Genomic DNA, 20,021 nt, shown 5'->3' on the forward strand with positions numbered 1-20,021 from the left:
GAGACATCTAATCGTAGTTCTGATTAATCGTAGAACATGTAGAAAAGTCAGTGCTTTCGGAATAAACCTCAAATTAAGTAGCTTTATGACTGATCAATTGGTTGTTGGTGCTTTAACACCACTTTCAAGCGCACTTTTTGTGGCTATTTCGTGGCGGTCTGTTTTTATGCGTGGAGGAAGCCGGAGTTCCCGGAGAAATCCACGGACCTTCGATAGGAAAACATAGCTTTATTTAATGCAGGCCCTGAACGCGTAATGTAATTTCAACATGTTCGCTTATCATAATCGAAATATTAGCAATTATTATAATTGTTGTTATTACATTTTTCATAAATAATCAAACTGTTATCATTACAGGCTCAGTAGGGATCGTTGATAATTGTCTGTTACATTTTTTCTGTAAAAATTGAAATAAAACTGACCATAATCATTGGATAGAAGTAGGACAACAATGCAAGTAGGGAACAAATATATACTTTATTTCTTTTTTATCAGCTGATTTGTCAAAAACATGCGGTTTGCCTCGTAAAACTAACATCTTTTACCTGTGTGTATTGGAGCACACCTGCGGTTTTATTAAAAGGGTGATAGAGTAAACGATGTCGAGATTTATTAATTCCTTTTTTAGACAGCAGGTAAACTAAAGAAAAGACGTCAAACATGTGGATAAGGGATCGGAGATCATTTTATATAAATTAAAATGCATGTTTACAAATTAAAAATTTAAAACATAACAGGTAAGTGTGCATCTAATTATCATATTTTATTAAAATGAATTTTTGATTCACAATAGAATACCATAATTTGTTGTTTTCGCTAATACTAGAAAAGAAGACGAAGAAAATTTGATAATTTCAGAATTGAATTGTACAGTACTTAGAAAAAAACAACTAATTTTAATTGGAAATATTTGAAAATAGATATTTAATAGTCAACCTAGTTTATATTTGAAAACAAGTTCATAATTGAAAATACTCTTTCTTATGTTTTTTTATGTTTTACTACACCAAACTTAAAAATGTAATTCTAAATAAACTATTTTTTGTTCAAATTCTTCCAATTTAGTAGCATGTTGACAAAAGCATTTCTATAAAACGATTTATGTTGAAACCATTTCTGTTTTTCTTTTTAACAAGTCATTAAGAAAGTACTTTAGATAAACAATATATTATTTCACTTAGCTTTTCATTTTTTATTCGTAGACATTACAATGAATCCAGTCCTGAGTCTTATCATCATTATAGTAAACATCAACATGATTTATGGAATTCCGGATTTTAATCTTTTCCCTTTCGAAATAGACGAGGATTTACTTTTCGCTCTTAGATTCCAAAGATGGCATCGAAACAATCATGGTAAGAATTTACATAGTGATCTAGAGGAAGTGGGTCCTTAATTTCTGTATTCTCTAGAATTATTTTTTTTTTTAATTTTTTGTCATCATTAAAAATAACGCTTATTCTGTAAAATTCTTACGAAATTATTTGATTTTTAATTCTTTAATTGCATGATTTCTTTATTTTTACCTCTACAGAATACATGTTTTTTTATTACAAATAATAACTTTTTTCCTACAGTTATTCTCCACTATTCTCTATTCCGTTAGTTTTATTCATGTTTCTCAAATATTCATTTTTTGCCGTTATTAAATTTTCTATTCTGTAAGTCGCAACCGGATCCTCTTACATAACAATAGTTTGATTGGGGTTTGTTCATATCATCCATTTACACGGATAAGGGATGTGGAGCAATCTTTTGAAGCATTCTCGTTACCTACAAGATACTGAATGTACTGCTATTGGCATGATATTTCTTTTCTCCGAACACTCTCATGAAGAAAACATAAGAAAGTAACAAGGTTTTGTTTACAATAGTTTTTGCTATCGTCAACTTAATTCACACTTGCGGTTAATGGATACCATCGTAAATCAAAACAATTCATTGGTGTAGGTTTTCCTTACTTTTTCTTTTAAGACATTTCGTTTCTGCTAATGGTTATGAATGTTTTGTAACTTGTCTATTTGTCTGTTTGTCACTTCTTATTCTCATGATGTTATCTTCGTCTTATTTCAAAGTTGTGTTATTTTATTTTATTTTTTTTAAATTTCTGTGGTACCTTCTCATTTTAATGCCAAAATATATATTCTGTGCTAAACAAACATATGACTTTGGAATGAAATTAATTGTAAATTTTTGATGCGTAAAGTGGCACATCGAGATTCCTTATCATGCTTATGGATAAGAGATGAAAATTAATAGAATAATCGAGAGTAAAGAATACGCAATGTAAGAATTGAAATATTTTCTTGAACATTAAGATTACTAGTAGTTATAATATACCATTGATTACAGCGACTTCGTAAATCGGTACCATAGGGGTACAGTGTACGCATATAGCAGAGTAAACATAACATAATATAAAAGTAGGACATGAATTAATTGAGATGTGGTTTAAATGTCAGTTTATTGGTAACACGATAACACGTTTGTATAGCTCTAATTCCTTTCCGAGTCATACGAATGGGATTTATTAGACTGAGATTTAAACATTTACCATCAGCACTTGATATCAATATGTTTACCCCCCCCCCCCCCCCCCGGAACTCTTAGTTCTATCAAAAGTAACAAAAATGTTTATTCTTCCGGCATTTTAAGCACATTTTTGCTCTATCCTTTATATTTTTGCCTATTATTTCTTTTCTTTATGTTTTAGTATCCTATTTTTATCTAATCTTTACTTTTAGACCCTTGATTCTGCACTTTCCCCCTTAAACATCAGGGGCGGATGCAGGAATTTTCGAAAGGGGGGTGCTAACCCAGGGCAAAGGGGGGTGCAGGGGGGGTGCAAAACATATGTCCCGATACAAATGCATTGGTCGGCAAAAATAAAGGGGGGGTGCGCACCCCCGGAACCCCCCCCCCCCCCCTGGATCCGCCACTGAACATTCTCAATTCTTGAAACAACCCTCTCTAATGTTGAAAGATACTCTTTAGTTCGGACAAATTACAAAGCAAAAAATCACATGCACTTAAAATCTTTTTTTCTCCCAAATTGAATGTAGTTAAACTCTTGCTCCTTTACGATGATTGACATATGTAATTACTCCTTTTTAAATTATGCTGATGATGCATTAGTGACAAATTTCGTTTTATCATTTTTCGTTGTAATTTTGGATAAAATATGAAGTTAACAGAAATGCTAGTTTTTGACAGATCATGATATGGCCTGGTGACCAGAGGTCAAACCAAATATTAATTTCAAATGGCAAGCAAACCTTTAAACTCGTAGTAATTTATACCAATGTCGAATTTCAACACGAAATCGACACTTTGTCTTCATCATCGTAAACTACAGACAGGTGTACAGAATTAATAACAAGAGTTTCGTGTTGTGAAATGGTCGCATTTTTTGTTTGTTTTAAAATATGTAATTGTTAAAAAGCGCATTCATCCAGAATTAATGTAAATCGTGAAATTTTTTAACATAGACCAATGGAAGATGTCATAATGAGAACATTTACTTGAAAAACTAAATTTTAAAGTATGTCTCATATAATTTAAACTATTTTTGTCTATGTATACTATAAATAAATGTGTATCTGTCTCCTTAAGTCGTCGTAAGTTTGTGTTTTGGCCCATCGAAAATCCTACAATATCGCCTAGCTTATATTTATGTAAATCTTAATACGGAAAAGATTGTAAACAAATAAAATTAACATTTATTATAAGGTTTATGCTAGGATCCTAAGTCCTGTCGATTGAAACTAAATATCATTATTTTTTTACAAATAGTTGCATAGTTGGAGGCCACTCGGCTTCATTTTTTTACATACATAAGGCCGTTAGTTTTCTCGTTTGTATTGTTTTACATTGTCTTATTGGGGCCTTTTATAGCTGACTATGTGGTATGAGCTTTGCTCATTGTTGAAGGCCGTACGGTGACCTATAATTGTTAATGTCTGTGTCATTTTGGTCTTTTGTGGATAGTTGTCTCTTGACAACCATACCACATCTTCTTTTTTATATTTAGAGGCAAGGTCGGGTGTTCAGGGAGTGGGGGTGATAAATCACAGTGAACTACACAACCCTCTTTCTTAAACTTTGTATTTTAATCATTTTCGAATAAATCATCCATTTCCTAGGACTCCTGATCCGCCTAATGAAACGGATGATTTTATTTGGATTTTTATCCATAGTAAGAGTCATAGCAATATTATGCTAGTAGGTCGAACCTTTGTAGGTATTTTGTTTAGACCATGTACTTGTAGTTTTTGGCCACAAATATGTAGGACACAAAGTCAAAGATATTTTACGAGCGTGTTATTAATTCAAACAAACATGGTCTGCTAGTTCAACTGTCCCTCGCTCTAATCATTAAGAAATCATTTATGTTGAAAGACATATTTATAATGAATTTATCGTTCATGTCAAATTAACCAAAATATGGTAATACACCACTCTTACATTGTAGCGTTGACTTTTATCTATACATAGGGATACAATAGACAAACAATATATTATTAGCATAATTTGTTTATACATTTCTATAGCTATTATAATATCTTGTTAGCAATCGTTTAAGAGGGTACCCAACACTTTGACCAAAATACATTTGCCTCGTTTAAATTCATAATTTTTTTACAAAATGTTTGCTTGGACCTGTTTACAAAAACGTAAAAATTTCTTAGAAATTTGAACCACACAATTTACAGGAATAAATTGGTTGTCTTTTAAGCAGTTTGACAGACACTAATTTTAATCGCTGAAAAGCTTGATTTCTCCTCTCTTATGTGAGTAAAACGTTCAGCTGATTTTAAAGAGTTAACTCCCTTAGGTGTTCTGTACCCCCTGAAATAGATTTTGAAATTGTAGTTTAAAAGATTCGAGTTTATTGACCAACCTAGGTTTCTTCGATTTTAAAATAGTTTAAATTTTTTGTAGGCCTAAATAATAACTGGTTTCAGAGAAATACTTTTCCAAATCACAACGTTGCAAACATATTAAAACCAAGACAATCCTTAAAAGGTTGGCTTCTGCAGCAGATTGATAAGTCGAAGATTCAAACATTTAGGACGTCATCTGCCTCGACATCAACGCGGCAGAATGAAGTCTCAACACCATCGCTTCTGAAATTACTTTCTACGCAGACGCAACAGGAAGTGGAAAATATAAACTATTCAAATGACGATGATTCGCATAAAAACGTTTACAATAAAAATTCAGATTTAAGCTTTGAAAAATCAAAGGACAATTTGAATGCTGAAATAATAGATCTTCCGGTGAATAAGTTCGATCCTATTCCACAATTCGACTCACATCAAAGTGCTTTAAAGGAACAGTTCGACTCACATCATAGTGCTTTAAAGGAACAGGACAGCTATCCTTCAATAGACAAGAGTAACACTGTTTCACCTTATATTACTACTAGAACACATGCAAGTACCATTTCGGAAACTACTGTTTCAGAATCACCAACTACTAGAAAAACATCTGTTGAATCCAATCTGGATAAAAAAAGACATAAAACAAAAAATGTTGAGAGAAATGTTGCTATGGTGATATCTACGACAACGGCGGTGCCTAGTACTATAACCGTTGTAAAAATGTCACCAGAGCCATCAACGATTGCGCTTCTGAAAGATGTTCGTAAAACCCTTAGCAATGGGAAAACGCTAGAATCTGGTGGCTTGACTATTTTTGGTGAAGAGAAAAATAAAGATACTGTACAATATTTACAACCGATGAAAAACACCGAGGAGATATTTCGTAACGACTTGAAAAAAATCTTTAAACACTTGACAACAACTCCTGGCTCAAGTATGCTTGACCCACAATACACAATCACCAAAGAATACAAGCCTGCAACTGTCGAATTCAGACCTTTATCTGAAATCTATAAAATTGTTACACCTGCATATAGAGACATTATAAGTAGAAATAGTTCTAAGAATACAATTTCTGTCCGATCAAGACAAAATGGAGAGATCTTTTTAAAAGTGCAAAATGATTCTCCATTCAGTAAACAATCTATAGATAGAACACACGAGGAAAGCAGAATATTGCATGTGCCTTCTGCAACCGCAACAACACAATGGCCTTTTCTAAATGGATTAACAGTGAACTCATTTGATTCTACTTTCAAATCACCCGTTGAAAGTCATGAACCTTTGGTGGCAGCTCCGACAAAATCTACCCCAACTAAAAGATCTTCTGCAGTTGGGGTACCAGTACAGCTACCTGTCATTTCATCAGATATGGTACAAGAAAATTATCTTGCTAATATAGCCATGAATAATGGGAACATTATGGCTTTAGAAAGGATTGCTGCTCAAGGTATGAATTTGTTTATTCTTATTTCGTTTTCTTCTTCCTTGTTGTTTTATTATTTAATCGTGTGTGCCTTAAACTGCATGCCCACGTTATCAAGCTCTAAAATGTAGGAAATGTTCACAATTTTACAACAAAGCATTACGAAAAAAAATACGTTAAGAAGGTCCAAAAACAAAGCTACTAATTTGAAATTTAAAATCATGTCCAGTAGCCAATATATCAGAAATAGCGAGTTCAGTATTGGCAAAATGAAACAATGCTTTACAATGTATCAATCTATCGAAGGATAAGACACAGCCGTTACGTCCAACCGTACAGTTCGTGTAAAATATTAACTTTAAGCATCCGGACGTACAATGCATATTAAATTCAAGGGTAAAGGAAACAAATACATAATGATTGACCTTCTATATGAATTCCGACAAAGAAAATAATTATATTTTATAAACTAATTATAGAAGTTTAACAAGACTTTTATAGATTACTTTATGGTATGGTTTTTCTCATTTAAAAGACCGAACGGTTGCCTATATACATGAAATTACTTACAATTAACCATATAATTTCAACTTTGTAGAATATATCTGTCTCATTGGCAATCGTACCACATCTTCTTATCTTTATATATCTGTGTTATATAATGCATGGTATTCAATTTGTTCATTTAAGGAGCATGTACTGGTTGTAAAATGGAGAATGGAGCCGGATATAACAGCCACCCGACAGAATGTGATAAATATACTCAGTGTTTGTTCGATAAAGAAGGTTTGGTGACAGCATTCTACAGAGACTGTCCGTGGGGACAATATTGGAACCAGGAAATTCTCTCCTGTCAACCTCCAAAACATGCAATGTGTAAAAATGGTATGTATCTTAAAAACCGTCCTCAAAATATAGCAGAGTTTTAAAAGCTATACTATTTTATACTATTTTAGGGGCCTCGAGGAATAAAAATTTGCATAAATTAAAAAATAATTCCTTATTATTTATTTTGTTTTGTAAAAAAATGAATTACAAAAGATAAAATTTTATTAAAACAAATTTGGTGTGTTAGAACCGTTTTTATAGATTAACCTTAAGCAGAAAGGTACAACCAAAAATAATATTAGTCAGGGATGTATATGTATTTATCTTACCTCCTATACATGTCTAGGAATTTGATTGGTTAAAAGCGTCCGCATGAAGACCGTGTATATTTAATATTAGGTCAGTAGGGAGGCGGGGCTTATTTCATAAACGATTAGTAGTGGAGTAACATCCCTTTATATTCCATATTAGGTAGTAAGGAGGCGGGGCTTATTTCATAAACGATTAGTAGTGGAGTAACATCCCTTTATATTCTATATTAGGTAGTGAGGAGGCGGGGCTTATTTCATACACGGTTAGTAGCAACTGTTAGTAGTGGTGTTACGTCCCTTTATAAAAACAAAACGTCACTGAGAAAAAAATCGTAAAGGTTTCGCCGAACGAAGAAATTGATGATTAAGATTGAAATAAATTTATAAAACACATTTAAATTAACAAGTTGTTTTTGTTGGCATCTGTTTTTGTAAGATCAATGGAAGTAGTTTCTTAATACAAAGAGTATTGAAGACTTGCTCATTTTGATAAATCACTATAGTCTAGATTTCACACGCTGAGATAGTCGGTAAGATAAATTCGTTACATAGTGTGCTAGTGACGTAATACGGTATAAATATGGGTCAGTAAATTCCATATGGGGTGAGAGCGTCTTTACTGACCCAATATATACCGTATTAGGTCACTAGCACACTATGAAACTAATAGTATCGTAACACATTGAAGGTGTACGTATTAATGAAATATGAAGAACGAGAATAGGGTGTAATCATATGCAATAACCCAACGTCACATACAATCAAGATACGACTTAAAGGTCTCCAATGATAGACACATGTTTATGCAATAGTTCAAACTAACATTAATCACTTACTCCTACTATATAATATTTCCATATTTTAACATTTACATGATTTAAAATAGTTTGAAAGTCATAAATCTTTTTTATTTCTTTTTCATTTAAAACTATTATTCAAATTGTTTGAAAATACAAGTACTAGGATGTAGACATTGTTTACTAAGAAAATAAACTTTCCGAAACGTGCATATCCGGGTTTAACTTACTTGGAATTGTGCGTTTTAGCTAAGAAGAAAAACAAAGTTTACGCTGATAAATTAACCAAATCATCATATATATCAAATACTTTCCCATGGAATATTTTTAATATTTAGAACTTTTCTGTTTGCAGATCCATGCTTGAATGTCCGGTTTGAAACCTACGCAACTAAATCATCTTGTAGAGCTTATTGGGAATGTCAAGGTCATTCTGTACCGATGTGTTGTCCTCAAGGTCAAGCTTATCTGTCCAATGTCGGATGTGTTCCAGATACCAGTTGTCATGATGAATGCCAGTCAGATAATGTTTCAACATATTCAGGTAAACCCCCAATGTACATTTGTACATGTTTTTACCTCCTCGCATGCCAGGGTGAAAGCCAATTAGACAATGTTCCGAAATATTCAGGTACATAAAATCAACCTTGACCTTACAATACATATGTACTTTAAAACTTTATTGGTAATGGTAAACATAAATTATCACTCTCATCCGATATTAACTGAACCTGAACAGAAATACAATCAGATTGAATGCTCAGCAATATATAACCTAGTTTCTATTATTGTGATGAAAATATTGCATACACAAACCTTTGGAATTATTTGGAGAAGTGGAACCGCTACCGTTGATCTGAAATCTAACGATTACTTTTAACAGTTTATTTAAACGCAATGTATATTTGTATTTGTAGGTTGCGATAAGCGTATCCACTCGCGTGATCCCGCCATGTTTGAACAACTGGTACCTGGTCACGGCTGGGTCAAGATGCATTGTGCCGCTGGAACACAGTTCAGTCCTGCAGAATGTTCCTGCTCGTTGACTACGTCCAGTAAATATCTCCCACAAGGTAAATGGATAGTGATTTATTGTTTGTTGTTGTTTTACGTCTCATAAATGATTAGCAGAAAAGTACATTTTAGTTTTAAAGCTCACGCAAAATAATTGTACACATGTAAACTTTTACAGGATACAAAAGATGAACAAAGAATAGTTAATTGCTTCCACAAAACTGAAATTTATTGAGGAACAACGTCTTTCTTCTTTAACAAATAACCGCAGACTTGCATTACTATAAAAGTATTCTTTGTGATGTATGTTTTCTTGTATCTTTACAGAATGCAAGTCCCTGATGTTTTTAGAGTTTACAAATCACATCAGTGACAGTTCCGGAAATGACGTATTTGTCAACAATGAAAATGTTCAAGTCAGAGACGGAGTAGCTTATTTCAACGGAAGTGCTCGACTGGTAATTCCCCAATTTACAAACGCTGAACTTGGAAATAATTTTGGATTTCGGATTAGATTTAAAGAGACCAAGGCATTTCTTAGCAGTGGTTTGAGGCAGAGTTTAATTAACAATGGCGACTGTGGTGATCTTGGATCTGTTCGATTGACTATAAACGACAACAATGTGGAGTTTGGTCTCGAGACTGATGGTGAAGAAAGACCTAAGGAACTGAGTATACAAAAACCAGTAAGTTTATACAACACATTATGTAGTTGTGTCGTAAAGAACACACCTTGCCGACCCAAACGCGTCCATGCAAGTTTGGTATCTTCAAGATTACACATGACGTTCTAAGTCACTTTGGAAAGGTCTTGATAAGAGTCACGAGCGCGACGCATTTAAAATCTGTACATATCCCAGTAACAACTTTTTTTTTAATTCTAAAGAGCAATTTTATGTTCAATGATAATACCATATGAAAAAAAATCATGTTTTAAATTTTACAAAAAAAAAACATTCATTAGTAAATTCCAATGTACAGGATAATTTAGTAACCACAACACAGGGCATATCAAATACGTCACATTGACTGACGTAAGGTTAATTCCATTTAAGTAAGTGTCAAAAAGGAGGACGTGAACTTATGTCATTTTATTTTTCTCCGAAGATGACACTAATTAATGAATCCTGAGTGTGTTTGGGTACTATACTAGAGAGAATTTACAACTTAGAAAATGTCAGATATTTCTATTGGAACACGTTTCATAATTGAATAGTTTAATATGCAGATTAGGGTCAGTAAGTAGGCTAATGAGTAATTAATTTACACTAAAAAATGGCATTCTACTGACACATTTTTGTAATTTGAATGCCACATTTATTTCTTTCATTGCGAACTCAATTTTGGTCAAGTCATTGAGTCCCGAGAACCTCGGACGAAACTGCAAACATCAGTTTTATAAACGCATACGCCCGCTTCCAAATTCCCTTTTGCTAAATTAAATACAATGAAAAGGCAGAGTCAAAGAATGTCAATGCTATGCGTGTACATTTGCCCAAACATCATGCGGATTAAAACATGGATTATTATAAGATCTACACAATAGATTTTGATGTTAAGGATTTTGTAACTCTGCTTAGATAAGTTGCTGCTCAGATACAGAATGCCTCCTCTTAATTTCCATTAATGTGCATAGGATTGAAAACTTTATTTTTTGGGTGTGTGTGGGGGTGGATATGTGCATGACTTGTGTGATGCTACAGTACGGGTAACAAAAAACAATACAAACAAGTGGTACACAAAGCCTATAGATACTATGAAGCTTCTTTTGACATGTCAATATAATATAAGAGGGGACCACCTAAAACTAAATGAAAAAAATAAATCTTTCAATTTCTTTAAGCAATACACAAGACAATATTTAATAACGGTTAATTAATAATAACTAATTCTGATTAATATTTTTTTAAGTGTTAGTATATAATAACAAAAATTCTTAGTCCTTAATCCCAGGTATATAACATTCACAAGCTAGATAAACTACAGTAAGTCTGTGTCAAAATGCCAAGAAGTCAATTAAAAACAATCATACATTTATAAATCACATTTTAGTTACGTCGATATTTAGTACACAAATTCGTAAAATTGCAGAAAAAATCAGCCAGTTATAAGAACTTTGTTAAATCAAGCTATCTTCAAGATCCATTTTAACTATAATACGAAAACAATGTCATGTTCGCGCTACAATTGTCAAGATAGTAGACATTTATGGTAAAATTTATTGGTTACATGTCGTCCCAACTGTGAAAAATGACAATTAAAGAATACAACGTTTTATTTGTGTTAATGTCAAATAAAGCAAAATCTATTACGCGGTCAGTCATCATGGACCTTAACAGCTATGATAAATTTTAAATTCAAAGCAAAATAATATTGTTTATTTTTTTGCATCAGTTTGAATTGCTGTTACACTTCGTTCCTTTGGTTGATAAAGTCTAATTACGTTGAAATTTGAAAGTTTTTTTTAATATATCCCGTTTTTTTTTATTTTACCTATTTGTTTACATATTTTTTTTACAATGAACATTCTAAATTCAATGTTTGTAAAAAAAACTCTTAATTTGTAATATAATTAAAACATGAGTGTACAAAGCAGGATTTGTTGTTAATATCCAGTCACAAATATTACAAAATTTGAATGCGATGATATTATCTAGACAATTGATATCACATTATGAAAACTTGAATAGCTATTTGATATGCATTTTGTTAAATATATTTCCCGTTTGAATGGTTCTACACTAGTAATTTTTTGGGGCCCTTTATACCTTGTTGTTTGGTGTGAGCCAAGGCTCCATACATTGACCTTTAATGGTTTACTTTAATTTATAAATTCTGACTTGCAGAGTTGTTTCATTAGTACTCATACCACATCTTCTTATATCTATAAATATAATATTTCCATTGTTTTTGTCTTATTTTAATGATTGTTTAATGAATAGATGATATCAACCCTTAGGGAATAAAAGTACATAGCCAATAAAAGTACACACTACAATGTTTGTAAGTTCGACCGTACGTATTTGAATATGTTTCGTATACATGTACGTGTATGTCATTGTTTTCCTTGTCTTATGTGTAGGAAATAAATTACAAAGCATATGTTTTCCATTACTGTTGATTCATTATCATTTGTTGAAAAATAAGTACAAGTAAAAAACGAATTCAAATATTCAACTGACGAATTACACATTTCATAGGTTTTGTATACAGAGATTGGCATAACTACATGTAATAAATCAAATTCGCAAACATTGATTTACCCAAAAATCTTATAATCACAGAAAATATGTGTCCTGGTTATATTTTAGAGATACGAAATGATGGAATTCAATCGCCTATGGGACAAGCACATGTCTATTTTAAGTCTTGTTTAAAAATATAAAGATTGGTATATTACAGTGAGTTGACGCTAATGTGTTTTATTCCTGTTAAAACTTTAATTTTTAATTTGTAGTCCGTTGAATGGACAGAAGTGGTGTACTACGTGACTGACAATAAATTGAATGGATGGGTCAATGGAGAGGCAGGCTCAGTTACAGCTTCAGGTAAAATACTTTATTTTAAATGTTGGTACTGGATACCGAAGGAGGGTAATCACCTACAAGTCGAGGACAAACCGAAAACATCAAAAAAAATAACGGCAAAGCATTACACAATGCCCAATATAAGAGATACCGAAGGGTACCGAATGGAGTTAAATTAAGTCGAGAAAAAAAAACCCCAGAGAAAACCACTAGTGATAAGGAGAATTATAACACAATGATTTAATACTAACCAAAAAAAACCAAAAAAACAACAAGAACAACAAACAACAACAAAAAATAAAAAAAAATAAATATTATAATCGATTTACAGAAGCACATCAAATGAATTAGATATAGGTTGACATTCATTTTAGAGGCAAGAAAAAATGAACTTCAACAAACTAATTGATTGGTAAGAAAGTTTTGATAGTGAGCTAACGAGTGAGCTTATATTTTTGTTAACAAAAGTATATAATAATTCATTTTAATATTTCTAGGTCAGATTGAGAAGAGAAAATGCGCACTTCAAATAGGTCATGGTGAAGGATTCAGTAACTTTGTCGGTTATATAGATGAGGTATTTATTTGTCAATAATTACATTACAAAAAAGACCTAAATGACACAGCTATTAACAACTATATGTCACCGTACGGCTTTCAACAATGAGCAAAGCCCATACCGCATAGTAAGCTTTGAAATGCCCCGAAACGACAAATGAAAAACAAGCCAAACGAGGAAAATAACGGCCTAAATTATATACAAAAACTTGAGCGAAACACATCAACAAACGACACCTACTGAATTACAGGCTCTTTACTAAGGACAGGCACATACATATATAATCTGGTGGAGTTAAACGTGCTGGCGGGATCGCAACCCTCCCCCTAACCGGAGACAGTGATGTAACAGTAAAACATAATAGCGAAACTATAATTCCAAATCAGTCAAAAAAGACTTTACTCATCAGATGGAAACAAATCCATCTAAGGAATAGAGTGGACGTGACCTAGTACTTGTTTATCCCAACAACAAAAAGACTCTAAGTACTGTTTTGAAAGTACTCGCAGTTAATGACATCTAGTTTAAAGTTTTTCACCAAGAGTTAAACAGGGTTAGACACTGGTTAAGACACAAATGTGACATTGTATCGTTTTTAAACAAATGGCTTTGCTTATAATGTAAAATCAATTTAAAAGATATAGATTAGAATGAAAAACAACAATTGACATAAATGTCTGGATTTTTTTTCTTCGAATCTTTAACTTTGTAGCTTTTTAAATCTTTTATGTAAACTAGTATACATATTATACAAATGTAGCACGTAGTCATGTTATTGTTGTCGTCCTTTTTTTTCTCTATTTAGTATATGTTGGCTCATATTTCGTAAGTAGTTGACCATTCTTTTCAATTCTGTAACCCCACCCAGACTTTATTATTTCTGACAACAGTCCTCATAGAATCACACTGTGTGTGTGTGTGTACATGTGTGTGTGTGGAGCTATTATACATAGCCAAGAACCTGAAATTATGTGAATGAATAAAACATTTACATTTCTACCAAAGATGTGTAATACACAACTTCAACGTTGTTCGGTCCTTATATATATCCTCTGATTTTAAATATTCGGCTTTGGGCGTTACTGGTGAAGGTAAATTTAGAAAATCGCTTCGAACACATGAATGGTGTGTGTCATTTATTTTCATTTTTTTAAGCTTGTCAATTCCCTTTATGTTAATCTCGATTTTTATATTTCAGGTGGAATTTTTTAGATGTGATTCGGGTGACTGGAAACGTTATTCATCCGTGAATCCTATATTACCGATCTTCACACCAACTAAATCGATTACAAAATCTACAACAAAAAGCCCCATAACCTCGACGAAAAGTTCAACCGAACAAAGTACCATGTCAAACAATGGAATTGTTGTTACCATACCAACAGAACCAGCTACCATTCCACAGACAACAAGACATTGGATTGACAAAACACTTCCGCCGATTGATTTTCAAACGCTTCCTACATTCACAACACCTCCAACAACAGAACAACCTACTGTATGGTTGCCTCACATAACAACAACACCGTTCAACCAAGCAACTACAACACACTACAAGGACCTAACTACCACAAAGGTTCGTTCTACGACACCATCACCGTGGGAATGGAGAACAATGCCACCTATAATACCAGTTACTTGGCAATATCCAGTTACCTCCACAACACCAACAACGCCATATGTAAGCTCTACGGCAACACTAACTATTCCGTCAACCACCGTTGTTGAAACTACACCAGCCACAACAAGTCTGAGCAAGCCATCAACTACGACATACACTAGCAAGACTACTACACAAACGACTCCATCAACACCAACTAGTAAAACGACTTCGATTACAACTCGGTATCCATCATCAACTGAGGTACATGCTTGTACAACTACAGCACAAACTGTTCCGTCAACTGCTACCACCCAAACAACTACTGAATCTACATCTACGAGCACACCAACGACTACCTCATATGTTGACACTTCGACAACGCAAAATACTCAATCAACAACTTCATCTACAACAACTATACGCACACCTTCAACTACCTCATATGTTGACACGACAACAACACCTACTACTCCTTCAACTACCACAAGTGAAATAACTACAGTGACAACGGCATCGAGTACACCTTCAACTACCTCATATGTTGACACGACAACAACATCTACTACTCCGTCAACTACCACGTCATCACGTAAGACAACAGAAACAACACCATCTAGTACGACAACAGAAACAACATCTGCTCCAATCAAAACTACAACATTATTAACAACAACTGTTGAATCAACAACTGTGCCGACCACGACATTAAGAAAAACAACTTTGACATTACCCACAAGAGGGGCCGCCCCTGATCCAGCATGATGAAAATGATATCATTTGTTTCATTGTTTAAGTCTCATTCACGATGAATTCCTAAGGGATGCATTTTAAAGCTAGAGAAATGCATTTCACCGTTCACCGTATACAGTGACAAACTTGTAACTATATTATCCATGTGTTAGTGAGATAATGAAAGGCACATATCCAAAAACTACGGAGTAGTGAAATTAGAAATCCATCAAAATATTTTGTGTACAGATTATTTACCTTATAAATGATTTGTTAATACGAAGTGCGATTCTTGAAATTGTTCAGCTTTTAAACAATACACCTTTTGTTTTCGTACTAACATGTTATCAAAGATAGACTGGATTCCGGTTGCAAAGACAACTGGCTGCCCTTACTCTTGAAAAAAAAGGGGTACCAGTTTATTGAAAAATAATGTTGACATCCTTGTGAAAGGTGGCATTGCTGCCAAGACTGCTATATAGTGCTGACATATTGATATTCGACTCGAGTTGTAAATATGTGTTTTATTTATTCTGTATTTTGTGGTTACTATGTATCAAAGTTCCTTTTTATAATTGCAACATAAAACAGAATGTTATTAGACTATTTATATAATTGTCATTTTTTTTTCGAAGAACACAAAGGAAAATATATTTACTAAAAACATAAAATTATGCGTATGCGGTATGTAGGAAACGTCAAATCGAAAAAATAATGAAAACTTGTGAGGTTTTTAATTGGCCACATATGGAGCAGGATCTGCTTACCCTTCCGGTGCACCAGATATCATCCCCAGTTTTTTTTATGAGTTTCGTATTGCTCAGTCTTCGGTTTTCTGTGTTGTGTTTTGTATACTGCTGTTAAAAAGACAGTTTATAAAAAAAAAAAATGACATGATTACCAATCATTCAACTCTCCAAAAGAGACCACCAAATTAGACCGTAACAAACAGCTATAATAGATCATCGTACAGCCTTCAACAATGAGTAAGGCCTAGTCAGCTACAAAAGGCCCTGAAAGCACATAATGTAAAACAATTCAAACGAGAAAATGAACGGCCCAATTAATGTACAAAAATGAACTATTGGCTATTTTTAAGCCATTACGTTGTCCGTCTATTTTCGATTGAATAGTTTGAATGTTCGTTTAGTATTTTTCGCCTTTCTTATTGTAATTGTACCGTGAGTCCAAGAAAATTGTAAACAAATTCTTATTGCTGTGCTGGTGACCAATTGGTGACTTTTGGCTTTTTTTCTGTCCATGACCGGATTGTTGTCTCTTTGGCAAATTCTCTATTTCCATTCTAAATTTTATCAAGTTGAACATGAAAACCAAAGCTGTTAGTAGAATTTATTTGATGTAAATGAAGAACATGTATACTGTGAAAATAAACCGATACATGTGTCAAATGAAGCACCCCTACAGTGACAATAACAGAACTGATCAGTATTCGACAGTAAGCACGTACTGCATAAAGAAAGATCAAGTTGAACATGAAAACCAAAGCTGTTAGTAGGAGTTAATACTAATTTTTCTATTCAATGTCGAACATAATTATATTGAAAATGAAAAATGAAATTTGTGTAAAAATATGAATGCTCTTTATCATTCTTACTGCACCAAATGCGCATTTCGACGATTACGTGTGTGTCAAGTCCAAAATATTTTCAAAGTTAAAATCATATTAAGTGCCAATCTGTCTCAAACTCAGGCAGTGGTGAAAACATGGCTATAAAAAAACACTCAAATTTATATTAACATAATTACAATGTATGTTCAAAATTTATAATGATGTACGGATGTAGCATTAGTTTCCCTTTCCTGTTCTGGCAACTCAAGTTATAATTAATTTTGTTTGAAATGCACCAAAAAAAATGAAAATGAAGGGTAGCTAACTCCGTAATTCCCTATAATCATTCTAATCAAAAGTTATCTCCGGAATTACCAGACAGTGTCACGTACAATAGAAAGAACTACCATTTCTAACTGAGGGGAAAAAATACCATGATCATGTGTATTGCGCTTTCATGTTGATCCGGTCCCAAGTCAATACGACCCAAGTCGATCCGGTCCAACGTTAATCCAGCCCCACGTCGACCAGGCCCCATATTTACAGTCGATATGGTCCAAATAAAAAAATATATTCCGGATGGATCGACTTTGGGCCAGATCGGTTTGGGGCTTGAACGACCGGATACCTGTACTGTTATAAATCAGTATTGCGTAGAACAAAGATGAAATTGTGCAATCATTAGAAAGAAAAAAAATATAAAAACTGAAACAAACTTAAACATTCTTTCCGATATACAATTATTTATCAAAATGTTCCCGTTCTTGTTAAGTCATTAGAACAAAGACCGGGGCCACGAGGCCCCGATGTAAGCTAGTTTTGTCCTTTCATTATTACTAGAACACACCCGCGAAATCGCGGGCATTCAGAGCGGAGTTAAAAGTATGTAAAGTGTTGTTAGAAATTTTATACCTCCTCCTTCATTTCCAAAATTCCCAATTTTTGGTTTTCTATCAATTTCAATATGAACATACATTTAGTATGTTATGAACATTTAAGTAAGAATCCTGTAGTTCAGTGGTTGTCGTTTGTTTGTGTGTTACATATTTGTTTTTCGTTCCTTTTTTGTACATAAATAAGGCCGCTAGTTTTCTCGTTTGAATTTTTTTAAATCGTCATTGCGGGGCATTTTAAAGCTGAGTATGCAGTATGGGCTTTGCTCGTTTTTGAAGGCCGTACGGTGACCTATAGTCGTAAATTTCTGTGTCATTGTGGTCTCTTGTGGAGAGTTGTCTCAACATGACAATCATACCACATCTTTTTTTTTGTAATCAATGAATTTTGTAAAATATTTAATGAATGGAGAATTTCAGAAAAGGTATCAAAAGTTCACATGAATAATTTTAGCGCTTATCTGTATATTACTATATAAATCAAGTGTATTTACTTTCAATTCTTAGTTTAGTAATCGATCCATGGTGGTCAATTGACATAGTATACAGACCCTCTCCATTTAATAAACTCTGAACAGAATTAAAATACACGTTATTCGTACTATTTGTTTGTTCAAAGTATACAGAAAAACGCAAACCGGAAGTATAATCTGACTTAAAATTTCGTCCAATGACGGGACAATATCTGGATGCCTTTTTTCTCGTTTTTCTTCCAAAATAACTCAATCTGAATAATCATATGAATGGATGACAAATGCGACTATGCACTGTACATATAGGACACAGAGTCGTGTTGATTAATTTATTGTGGAAAGAAGAGAAGCGACACCAAAAATTAGGTCTTCTCGTTTAATAGTATAGATTCTTATAACATTGTTAACATGTGCTATTATATCTTAACTGACATTTAGTGTTACTTGTAGGGAGATGATAGGTACATGTATGAGTATGAGTTTATACCTGAAAAACAGTAATTAAATTTTGAGAATAAAACATTTTTAACAATTGACTTTGTTCACTCCGTCGTTAGTTCTTTTCTCGTGTAGTCAGTGTTTATTACAGATGACCACTTGTGCCATACGAGTATGAATTCTATTTTTTTATAATACCAAATGTGACCGAACAGTTGTGTGTTAAGAACGATCATTTCTCTCTTTCAAAATAACACATTTTTAAAAGTCTGTTTTAAACAAAAGTGATAGCATATTGAAAAAAAAAGGAACTAGACAAATTGAAGGTTAAAAAAAATAAGGGTCCGTGTGCTTGTTTTTCAGATATAAGCGACTGAGAAAAAAAAAATAGAAACAGGAGTAGCGAACATCCGTAAGAAAAAATGTTGATTGTAATATAAAAAAAAGTAAGACCATAGAGAGATGATAATAGGCGTTTTTTTGGGGAGTTTATATAAAAGCGTAGTCTACTTTAAAAAAATGTTAAAAGTTTCAAAAATCATTTATTTATTTATTTGTCTATTTAAATACATGTATATGTTTAGATTTGTTTAGACCAAAAGAAGTCATTGTATACTTTTGTATACAATCAAAGTAATGTAAACTACTTATTAATACAACTACCTTTATGTGTGCTCGAAGATAAATATACTTAGATTGAACAATATTTAAATAGCAAAGACAATACAAAATTGTATGCATGCAAAATAGCAGAAATAGTGATGTTATCTTGAAATATGCATATTGAACTATAATAGAACTAGTTTAAATACACCAGGTCCACTTATAAATCGACTTCTGAAATTGTCAACTGTTATAATACAACTCATAGGGAACGACTTGTGAATGTTAAAAGACATGCAATGAAATATACAATAACAAACAGTTTAAATTCAGAAATCGGCCACGAATATTTAAGAATTGTCCCAAT

General features: G+C 33.0%; 1 protein-coding gene across 1 annotated transcript; it reads left to right on the top strand.

Moving 5' to 3' along the window:
- Nucleotides 1-577: 577 nt before the first annotated feature.
- LOC143083933 (uncharacterized) lies at nt 578-16,285 on the top strand. The gene is made up of 10 exons (XM_076260338.1): nt 578-737; nt 1,203-1,355; nt 4,942-6,333; nt 7,000-7,194; nt 8,601-8,789; nt 9,163-9,318; nt 9,587-9,945; nt 12,717-12,807; nt 13,284-13,363; nt 14,544-16,285. The coding sequence occupies exons 2-10, from the start codon at nt 1,211-1,213 to the stop codon at nt 15,708-15,710; spliced, it is 3,774 nt and encodes a 1,257-aa protein (XP_076116453.1). The 5' UTR covers nt 578-737; nt 1,203-1,210; the 3' UTR covers nt 15,711-16,285.
- Nucleotides 16,286-20,021: the final 3,736 nt, after the last annotated feature.

This window comes from Mytilus galloprovincialis, chromosome 7, assembly GCF_965363235.1.
Source record: "Mytilus galloprovincialis chromosome 7, xbMytGall1.hap1.1, whole genome shotgun sequence".
Taxonomy (NCBI): Eukaryota; Metazoa; Mollusca; class Bivalvia; order Mytilida; family Mytilidae; genus Mytilus; species Mytilus galloprovincialis.